This window comes from Rhagoletis zephyria, unplaced genomic scaffold (assembly GCF_001687245.7).
Source record: "Rhagoletis zephyria isolate East Lansing unplaced genomic scaffold, Rhagoletis_zephyria_1.1 Rzeph_scaffold_11081, whole genome shotgun sequence".
NCBI classification, from domain to species: Eukaryota; Metazoa; Arthropoda; class Insecta; order Diptera; family Tephritidae; genus Rhagoletis; species Rhagoletis zephyria.
The window spans coordinates 1092-12739 of NW_016168158.1; the positions used below are offsets into that span (position 1 = coordinate 1092).

The following is an 11648-nucleotide window of genomic DNA, read 5'->3' on the forward strand; positions in this document are numbered from 1 at the left end:
ATGTGGAAGAACCAATTAAAAAAATTGTTAACATTTCCAAAGACAGGATGAACAAGGCCGAAAAAATGAAGTGCAACAATTAAAATATAGTTAAACAATTTATATTAAATTGAGTTAAATTGAATAACAAACAAATAGATTTGAAGTCATTGTAATAAGATTCTAATTGAACGTTTCTCCCGAAATCTGTTAGATATCCGCCAGGCAAACAAGTCAGAATTTTACATGATTTCTTATACAGACATCTGTTAGATATCAATCAGGCTCTTCGGCATTTAAGTCAGAATTTCCCATGATTATTTGTTCAGACATCTGTTAGATATCCGTTAGACTCATCACAAAATAATTCAGATATATATTGGTCAGAATCGTCGGCAATTAAGTTAGAATTTCCCATGTAAGTTCGAGACTTCGAGTCCGAGGGATATCTAACAGATGTCTGGCAATTTTCCTATCTGGGTAGATCCCTTTTTAACAGCAATAATTTTGCATCCTATAGGAAAAAATTGAGATAAATATCAAAACAATTTGCCGGCTTACCAAAAATTTTGTATGCATTTGTGTTTGTTTGCATATACATACATAAGTACATACATACACCGTTCTTCAATTTAATATATAGTACTGTAAGTGCTATATGTTTGTAGGCCGATAAGTGCAATTAATACTAGTGTTTACATTCGCACCGAAATAAAGTAATCGAAACACAATTCNTTTCAATGGAATCAGAAAACCTCATAATTTGTCGGAAAGTAGAAAAAAAAATATTTCGACGAACATGTACAAACACACATACATATGTACATATATACAAATGTATATTCATGTAGTTAACAATACAATAGCAAATGGCTTAATGTAAATTTAATTGAAAACTAATTACAGTAACACTTGCGTGCAATAAATAAAAAGTATAAAATGTTTATGAATTATGAGCGGTCGGAGAATATTATAAAAAAATAAGAGTGCTTATAAAATGCGCTTGAATAAACGATATTTAAATATTTACATGTATTTGTACATACACATATCAAAGTGAAAAAATTATCATCAAATTTATAAAAATATGCGAATTGAGAAAAAAAATTATTTAATCAAACGCAATATTTTCCTTAATTACACAACCACTATGACTGAAGTGTTGCGAATATTGCTCAATTATTTCATATTTGCTTATGTGTTGCATTAATGATTTTTTTTTATTACTAGCTAATAGCAAATAACACAGGCCAACAAAATGGGAAACAATTTTGTTTCCTAAAATGTTAAAGCTGTGCTTTTGACAGACTCTTTTGTGCTGATTCAGAATCTGTAAGTATAAAGTTTCCATCGGCTTTAGATTTTAAGAAAATGGTGTTTTTTGCAATATTTGAGAAGCTCTAGCATAAAAAAACAAAGCTAGAACTCTCGACTCTATCCCTGAAGATAGTATTCGTGCACCTTGATTTGATGGTCACTTATAGTCATTTGTTGAATAGGAAAAACTGATTTTGGTGAAGTTTGTGTAGCTACCGCAATTAAACAAAAGGCTGTAGACTCTTCACTTCCATTTCCAAGTGGAAGGTTCTATCAACATTTATTTATTTGCTAGAGCTTCTCAAATAAATATTGTAAAAAACTCAATTTTTTTATACTTTGAACACGTTTTTCTCAAAATCTATACTTACAGATTCGTTATCAGTACAAAAAACTGTATCAAAAACAGCTTTTGCATTTTCGGAAACAAGATCAGTGTTGCCCTGTGTAATCAGCGCGATTATAGGTAATTGTTTTAAAACCGGTTTCTCATGAAACTTGGATGATGAGAGTGGTTGAAATGTGGTGTTCCCTTCTTCGTGTTTCTCATTCCGCCATGTAAAAAGGACAAAATAATGAAATGGCCTAGCAAGGACAATCCACAACGAAACGTGGACTACCATTTATAGACATTCACCTTTTTCTTTCTATGCAACTGATGGATATTCTCGTAAAATACCAGGCTGACATCACCGCAATCCAGGAAATTCAATGAAAGCGACATGTCTATAAGAATCACCTTGTCCCCAGGTTCAGGTTCATCAGTGAAAGAATTGCACACGTCGAATGAAGGATAAATATTTGTATGACAACATACCCCTATGTATGATTTTGTTCTTGGGATCAAATATGGCGTCCAACAATCGACAAATTCAGCCTTCATTTCAACACCTCCGACAACGAAGAAAATCTCATCGACTCATGCCGGGTGCTCATTGATCATGAAACTAAGCACTTGGAACGTTCTGGCACCCGTTTTATCCGAGACGCCAACAGCGAGTAGGTAAGAACGGGTATTGTCAAGAAAGCTCGACGTAAAAAAACAGCAGCCACGACGGACAGCCGAGAAATTTCGCAGTCAATCGTCAGTCATGCTTAAACAAACAACTCCTCATCGCCCAGACATAAATAAGCATTGTGATTTCATCTCCGAATAACTTCTTTCCGCAACGGAAGAGGTGCTTAATTTCAACCAGCCAAACAATATTAATGTGAATAATTCGAGCACTACATATATAAATATATATATGGTATTTTGAAAGATGAAATTATTTGGTGAAAATATTTTTCTTCTAGGATTGAAATAAAATATAGACCTCAATCATAATTACATATTTATAATAATTACACTGATCTTGTTCAGAATCATTTGCGTGACATTTTTATACAGCACATACAATGGGTTCACAAAAAAAAAACTTTTTAGAAAATAGGTTCTCAAAAGGCAAAAAACTGCATTCACATTTCTCTGACATATTAAGATCGGTGAGCCCGTGTATGCCCTATTTTTCACCAGATTGACAAAACTTTCATTTGCTAAACTATTGTTGCTCTTTAAAGTTCAATAGAATACATAACTTGAAAGTATAAGAAAGGAAACATACATTCTCGTCGAAGCTGAGTAGAGAATATTGTTCTCCGGTTTCCCAGTGACGTTATATATTTAAGACAACGAAAGTCTTTCGTAAGACAAATGTCAACTCTGGCAACTAGCTTGAAAGGTATTTTCTGTCTAACGGGGTGACCTTAGCGTTACTCTGTTTGTCTTTTAGAAATAAGTTTTCTCAAAATTAAATGAAATTAAAAAAACGCATATATATTTCTTTCTTTAAAACAATAAAACAAAAAACTTAAAGCAAATTAATAGTTAGTAAACACAATAAAAACAAGTAAATATGTAAGTTCTCAAAAATAAAATAAAATTAAAAAAGTTTAAAAAACATAAATTAATTTAAGAATATTAAAAAAGTAGAACTTACATAAGTTCCTAAAATTTAAATTTTTACTGAAGATAGCGTTATATTTTTAAGAAAAGAGGGTTCCAAAAATTTAACGTAATTTAAAATAATATTTTTCTTATTAAAACATTTAAATCTAAAAAGTCAAAATAAAGAAAACAGTTATTATAAATAAAATAAATAAAATCTAAAAATTAAAATAAATCATAAAAAGAAAAAAATCCCACAGCACGAGGACTCGAAACTTGGTCCTCTCCAATGGCACGCTAGTGCCGGCCTTTCCAAAGTGGGTGACAAGACGCCAGGTTTTCTTTTTTTTTAACTGTTCAGAAGAGGCAAAAAATCGTTGTAGTTTCACATTATCTGTCAGTTTGCATCAAAAACTTGATTTGGAAAAGTGGATTTGGCACCTTTTTACCTTTAGGTAGCGATTTAAAAATTACTCCGAAATTTTTTTCCCGAACTTATTCAGCCTTTTCTGTAAATGCAACAATACTTATAAGTTCATTAACACTACATTTTTAACCGACTTCCAAAAAAGGAGGTTATCAGTTCGTCGGAATATTTATTTTTTTATTTTATTTTTTTTTTTATGTATGTTACCGCATAACTTTGGACCACGTCAACCGATTTCGATAATTCGGAAAGGTAGTGTCTCAGAGGTGGTCCTATACTAATCTGGTTAAGATCCGATCAGCGGATCATGAGATATATATATATATATTTTTTTTTTATATGGGAGTTGAAGTCGTTTTTTTTTTTGCTAAAAATTACTTGTAACATTGAAATAACCGCATTGCGATGTTAAATTAAATTTAATCAAGCCTTCAGCATATTCAAAAGGCTGTTTCGCAATAGCAACATTAACCCTAGAACACACACCCAGAAAATACCACGTAAACACACACCCGGGATACGTTTGTACCCGGGACCTTATTTTGCGGTTTTTTTAATGCTTATTCAACCGATTTCTATGATTTTTTTTTTAAATGTATATTTTAATATATAGCAAGTATTTTGTCTTTTGTTTCATTCCAGCGATATGGGCAAATAAAGTCAGGACATGCAACAGTGGATTTTTGTTTTTGTTGTTGTCCTGATAAATGCAAAACAAAATAATATAATTTATAATAATATACTTGTAGAGTAACAACGAATACACATTTTGGTTTTTATTTCATTGAAATATTCTACCTGGTTCAAAAGATATGTGCAAAAAGGTCGCGCAAGGTATGGGTACGTAGGTAGCAAATACACTGGTATAACTGGTTTTTGTATTTTATATGCAGCTGCAAGGGTTGTTTTCACACGAGGTGTTGTTATAAATGCTGCCTGTTGATATTTTCATTATTGTTTTGGTGCTCAAAAGTGTAAGAAGTGAAAATATAAGTGAAAATAAATATAACTGAAACTATAAATAACTGGATACGAAATGACTTCAAGAAGAAACGAATATTTATCAAGTGCAGCATATAGAAGGTAAAAAATGTAAAATAAGCAACAATGTAAACATATACTAATTTTTTTTATTATGCAGGCTAACTGAGGAACAGCGAGAATCATATATACAATCTTTATTTGATGAAATTTGTGACGATGACGCTCCCTATGACTTTGACTCAGAAGATGAAGAAGAAATTCAAATCAATGACATTGAAATTGCTGATGACGATGCTGAAGTTTCGCAAAGTGCCGCAGAAGTATTACCTGATTATGCGGACTATGAGGATGATGAAGAAGACGATGAAGAAGAAGAAGTAGAAGAAAATAATGAATTACCTGCTAGTGCCGAAAAATTTGTTGCACGTGATGGTACTGAGTGGATGAAAGAACCAAATGTAAGTCGTCAGGTACTCAGACAAAATATTATAAGAGAACGTTCTGGACCAGCTAGATGCACTGAAATGTTGTCAATAGAGCAAACATTCAAATGTTTCATGAACGTTGAAATGGCTGATATAATTATGCGCCACACAAATAAGTTAGCAAAAGAAACTTATAATGCTTACAACAATGCGCATCCAAACACAACTCCTAAGTCATGGACGCCTGTGTCAATAACAGAGCTGTATGCATTTTTTGGCATACTTATTATGACTGGTGCGAACCATAGCAATGGAGAACATGTTCGAGATTTATGGAGCGTCAAAAACTATCCTTTATATCGCGCCACAATGGGAGTCAACCGTTTCTGTTCGATATTGCGGTTCCTAAGATTTGACGATAAAAACACTCGTGCAACACGCTTACTAACTGATAAAGCAGCACCGATCAGTGAGTTGTGGACGATGATGAACAATAATCTTGCTGCACATTACAAGCCCAGCTCATGCTTGACGATTGATGAACAATTATTTCCTTACCGTGGACGCACACGGTTTACGCAGTACATACCGTCAAAACCTGCTAAATATGGTATCAAGGTTTGGTGGATTTGCGATGCCACAAATGCATATCCACTGCATGGACAAATATATACTGGCCAAGCAGAAACTGGTAGGGAAACGAACCAAGGCGAACGAGTGGTGAAGGATTTGTCTGCCAAATACCAAGGAAGTGGCCGAAACATTACAATGGACAATTTGTTTACGACCTTGCCAGTTGCAGAACTGCTTCTCACCTGGAAACTCACGATCGTTGGAACTTTGCGCAAAAACAAATCATATATTCCTCAAGAAATGAAGCAGAACAAAAACAGGACAATTGGTTCAACGACATTTGGCTTCAAAAATAATGTGACAATGTGCTCTTATGTTCCCAAAAAAAATAAAGCAGTAATTTTGCTTTCGACCATGCATAATGATGCTGAAATAGCTGACAGTGGGAAACCTGAAATAATTGAATATTATAATCGTACCAAAGGTGGTGTTGATCGAATGGACCAAATGTTTGCGGAATATCCAACACAAAGACAAACAAAACGATGGCCACTAGCGATGTTCTTCAACATGTTGGACATTACAGCTCTTGCAGCCTACATTGTCTACGATTTGAATAACCCTATGTTGCCTTGGAGAACAAACAACAAGCGTAAGCAGATCCTGCGCAGCTTGGCTGAAGCATTGTGTATGCCCATTATTGAAGCCAGAGCCATAAATCGTCAAGTGACGCGAAATTTTTCGACTAAAATTGCTATTGAAGCATATTTCAACCGACCGGTGGAATCAATGGTGTCAACAGCAGCATCAACATCTGCCGCAGCGCGCACGCCAAAACCTGTGTCCGGATCTTGCTATTTATGTTAGCGGTATAGAGGTATAGTGGTTCAAAAGTTACAACACTTCAAAGTTGAAAGTGGATATATTTGTACCCGGGTGTGTGTTCTAGGGTTAATCGAGTGATGGCCACTGCTTGCAATATGCCACGGCATTTAGAGAACTTTTTTTTTTATATGTATGGTTAGTACATTCATACATACATAGCAGGGTTGTTGCCAACATTGGGAAGCGCGGCGCTTAAAACGGTCACCCTACGTCCCTCTTCTTTTGTAGTTTAAAGTCAAAGAGTAAGATTTCTCAATAGGTATTTCCAGATAACCTTTAATTAGGTAAGAGTTATGTAGCTATCGAATATTATTTGTCATAGGTCTGTTAAAAAAACTGCGTGCATCGCTCATCGTCCGTGATTCCAATAATTCAAATTATTGCAAAAAATGGGGTGCCTTTTTAACAAAATTAGAAGGTTTTAATCTAATTCAGCTGGCAGCCATGACTTTCAAAAAAAATATATATGTCTAAAAATCCACATTCGCAACATCCTTAATACACAGTATATGCAGCTCGGTAAAAGAAGCTCAACACATACAAGCACAAGCTTTAACGTTGATGTATGTATTTAATAAGCTTTGATGTTGCTTGTTTGTAATTACTGCCAAGTAAGATATGCAACGGTGCGTTTGCAACTGGTTCAATGCGTGCATATAATCACATAAATATGTATGCGTATGTATATACATATATAAATTTATTTATATAAGTTGAGTTCCCAACCCTATTAACGTTTGAAACGTGACAACCGTGTCACGATACACGACAACGTGCAGCAAAATGTCACATTAATGACTTCAGAGCATCACTTACTCCCAAAGCGATGCAAAAATTTTATATAATTTTCGCAGTCACATTTATGTATGCATTACAGACAAAAACTACATACGCTTATACACAAATGCATGGGACTTGGTTATTTATGAATTAAAAACTTAATGTGTTCAACTTCAGCAATGTTTGGATAACTAATCAAGTTGTGCAAATAATTGCAACTAAATAAGTAATAAAAATTTGAATATATATATATATATATATATATATATATATATATATGTAGTATAATTTTAGGCTAATCTCTGACAAAGGGAACGTTCAATTATAAAACGAATCCAACCTTCGTAGTTGGCGCAGATCTTCGTTCACTATAAGATTCGCACACTCCCAAAGAGAGAAATAAAACAACCACATAGAAGGAAAAGTTCAGAACTGGAACGATGAATCTGCCAAAAAAGATTAAGTTAATCAACAATTTCTACTCAAATAGGCCATCTGAAATTTGGCCTTAGCTCTTTTATTTGAAAAACGGAAAATCCGTTTTAGTTTCTGTTTTTTTTTTTTATTGATTTCATACAATAATTATTGTATGTCATAAACTTTAAATGGTTAAAACTACATTTTAGGGATTCGCAAGCTTCCATAAAAGTCGTATTATATTTTCTTGGTTGTTTGAGTTTGATATTATAATTTTACAGTAAACTGCCGATGCACAGTGGTTTGAGAGTGGCAGAAAGTCCTAATTTCGAAATATGTGGAAATATTCAACTAAGTGGTTTACTCGATTCTCAACACGTCTACTAACAGCTTTCAAGGATTTTTGCAAGAAAAAACCTACTCTAGAAATTATCAAAGGAAGTCGGTGCCATAGGAATATAATTTTTACGTAAGATTCGAATACGCATTTCACCGGCTCAGAAACTATTAGTATGTACCAATTTTAAGAATATGCAAGGGTGGCTCCAGATCATGTCCTCATAACTTTACCTAGCCCTTACAGAGTTAAGGACATTTCTGTGATATTATGAATTTTTTTTGTTCTTCTGGGGTACAAAAACACTTTAAACTAAATAATAACAAGACAAATTTCATATCCCTACAAAATTTGCAAGAAAAGGTAATAAAGGTATCTCGATTTTCCTAAAATTTGCTATTTGAACCACTTCCACTAAGGAGAAGTATGAAAATTGGAAAAAATTGGCGAGCTGCCACGCCCTTTACACTAGGTGGCATATTATCTGAATCCAATGTAATTTAGTTGGTAGCTTAGATTAAGCTAGGAAGACATAGATCTGAAATACATAGAAAAAAGCCCAATTGCCACGCCCACCAGCTATCCGAATTTTGTATTATAATATGGCACGGACTAGCAAGGGCTATTTTTGCATAAACACCCATAAATATAGAAAAATGTGTGCGTTGGAGGATCGTTACTAGTCCTTGCCGCATTATAATCCAGAATTCGGATGGCTGGTGGGCGCGGCAAGTTACCGATTTTCCAATCTTTCAGATTTAAGTCTTTCTAGGTTAATCTAAGTTACAAATCGAATTTAATTGTAATCGGATAAAATTTGACATATTCGACCCCTAGTGCAGTGCGCGTCGAAGTCCGTTAAATTCAACCAACTTTCATATTCATTAATTCCAAGGCAAAAAAAGTCCACGTTACAATTTTCAATTTTACATTTACTACCATTTTCATATTTTATATGGAGCTCTTCCACTGTGCGACGCCCGGTGACGTAGATAAATTTTGTGCTAGGGTTCAACCCCAAATCGGAGTGAGTGGAATTGTATTAACTCTATTCTGTTAGAACGATACACACAAAAATTATTTCGAGAAAGTCATAAATTATTATAAAGGCTGCAGCTATATGTATGACTGGATTAACTATGTATTTGAACATCAGTTTCCACTTACTTGTAATCTTCAGTTTCATAGGTGTGTAGAGGACAAGCAGAGTAGCATTTATGTTCGTGCATAACTAAATGGTGTTCGCAGCTGGTACAATAGTCGGGCCGATCCTGACACGAAGCGCAATTAGCCTCACATGGTACACAAGTTTTGTTGTCATAGTCTATGAAAAGATGTAAATATAAAAGAAAAATATCATTATTCGGGCACAAGCATCATACTTTCAAAATGCATCAGACAAATTTAAAAATTAGGAAATGTGTATTTGGTTTTCATACTTCTTTGTATGGCAATACTTACTTTCATAGTATCCATCTGGGCAGACTTGTAAACACACAGCCAAATCAACGACATGCAGATGCGCAGGTGCACAAGTGAGACAACTGTCTTGTCCGGCGCCCGCACAGGTTTCACAAGATTCATGGCAGGGCCAGCATACACCACCTTGATTGGGGAAGGAGCGCGGTGGGCAGCGGCTAACACAGGTGCTGCAAAAATATTTAAGAAAATAAAATATTTTATTATAAATTTAAACTGATTTTTTTCTTCTTTTCACTCAGTTTCCACTCACTTGTCCAGGCGGTAGTGCTTGCAGGCCACACACTGAGTCGGACCACGGCCATAGCAACCCTGCGAATCGCATTCTGGATCACAATCGTGCAGCACAAGCTTATTATTCGAGTCGGCCATCACATTTTGCCGTTGTGGTGTTGGTATATTGTGACCGTCTACAGTAGCCACAGCTTGTTCTGGATTCGAACCGGCACCAGTAAAAAGATTCTGATAATTCAGATAGCCGGCAAATTGATCGGCATTATAGTAACCACCATCATTTGTGGGCTGGCCCAAATCCGACTCAGTTGGATAGGTGTAGGGATTGACGCCCGCCGAAACGCGCATCTGCTGCTGCATCAAATCGCTCTTTAAGCGCATCGGTTGCACTGCAGTGCCATAGAAGATGAGCTGCCACTTGGATAGTATGCCTGGTTGATTGACACGCCGTCGTCCGCCATTAATAACTTGCAATGTCCAGCGGCCCTCCGCTTTCTCGCCCCAAAAGTGCACGCTCAGGAAAGGCCAGTCATCAAAGTTCGACTTGACAATGTCCCGCGGTCGCTCGAACAATAGCGTACTCGTAGTACCCATGGGCGATGTGAGTAAGATGCGCAGATTGCCGCGTGGGAAAAACCTCAACGTTATGCGACACTGCACATGCTCCAGATAGCGCACTTCGTTAATGGTGCCAGCACAGCCATTCACATCCATATGAGTGGCCAGCGTGTATCCGTAAGTGCCTTCAATCTTGCGATCCTCATTGTTTTCGCGCGACTTGCAAATGTGCTGTGGCGGCACGGTGGTCCACTGTTCAGCCAAGCTTACCATAGCGCCAGCATCCATAAGACCATAACCGAACTTGTGGCTGTACTTTCGCTTGACGCCGTTCAAAATCCAGCCGCTTTCCTTTTCCAAAGGACCCGGACGCGATGTGTACACTACGAGGTATTGCATGTCACGCCAGGTAAGATTGGGATTTGCTTCCAGAGCAAGTGCACATATACCGGCGGCAAGTGGCGCTGAAGCCGAGGTACCGGTGTGTTCGACGGTGCAAATGTGATCAGGGCGTAGGCGGCCATCCATGTCGACGGTAGCGACACTCTTATCGTGACCGGGCGTGCCAGAGCTGTAGGTGGTGGCGAGTGTGGAGGAGCATTCCTCTAGGTACCAAGGTTTGAAGCTGGAAAGGGGAGGAGACAGTGCAAAAAATGGTTAATTTTAAATTAGAAAAAAATAACAACCACTTTAGTTTTAATGAATACTATCATACAACAATTCAGATAATAAATTTGCAATAAATATTATTTATGCACATATATTGCGGTAGTTGTGCTCAATTATGTTGAAAGTGGAAATACTGTTAAGCTCTTAATTGGCAATTAATATGGATGACTGTGACATTACTGCCAAAACCAATTTTTTTTTTATAATTAATGCTCCAACAGGGTGCTGCATATGCACTTAAAGTTTGCTCTAATTCGGAATTTGTTGGACACTAGGCAGACATGAAATCCTATGTTGCAAATGTCCTTATTGTTTATCGAAATTTCCATCGTAAAGTTAATGAACTTTTTCGAAATGTGCTTACAAGCTCGAGTCCTTTCCGCGTTACCTTTACGCATTGTTTAGGAATATTTTAAACTGACGTCTTATATGTATGTATTGTTTCATTTACATAATTGTCGATCTCAGAGGTACTCTAATTCCTACCACAAGCCAAAGACACAAAAATCGGTGAATATTATTTATAATGTAATAAATATTATTTATGATTCAAAAAGTAATTGCCAATAATTTTTATTCCNAAGGTACTCTAATTCCTACCACAAGTCAAAGACACAAAAATCGGTGAATATTATTTATAATGTAATAAATATTATT

The 11648-nt window shown here is 35.9% G+C and overlaps 1 protein-coding gene across 1 annotated transcript; it reads right to left on the reverse strand.

Moving 5' to 3' along the window:
- Positions 1 to 326: 326 nt before the first annotated feature.
- Positions 327 to 10966, reverse strand: LOC108376842 (furin-like protease 2). Its single transcript, XM_017633085.1, has 4 exons — positions 9784 to 10966; positions 9513 to 9700; positions 9219 to 9375; positions 327 to 493 (listed from the first exon to the last, which is right to left on the reverse strand). Exons 1-4 carry the CDS (start codon positions 10848 to 10850, stop codon positions 472 to 474), a joined length of 1434 nt encoding a protein of 477 aa, XP_017488574.1. The 5' UTR covers positions 10851 to 10966; the 3' UTR covers positions 327 to 471.
- Between the last annotated feature and the right edge of the window lie 682 nt (positions 10967 to 11648).

Excerpts from the sequence above, each read along its gene's own strand:
- LOC108376842 (XM_017633085.1), bottom strand. The coding sequence starts at position 10,850 with ATGGATGGCCGCCTACGCCCTGATCACATTTGCACCGTCGAACACACC. Across the intron at positions 9,701-9,783 it reads AAGCACTACCGCCTGGACAA|CACCTGTGTTAGCCGCTGCC; the intron begins GTGAGTGGAAAC and ends ATATTTTTGCAG. Across the intron at positions 494-9,218 it reads TATGAAACTGAAGATTACAA|GATGCAAAATTATTGCTGTT; the intron begins GTAAGTGGAAAC and ends TTTTTCCTATAG.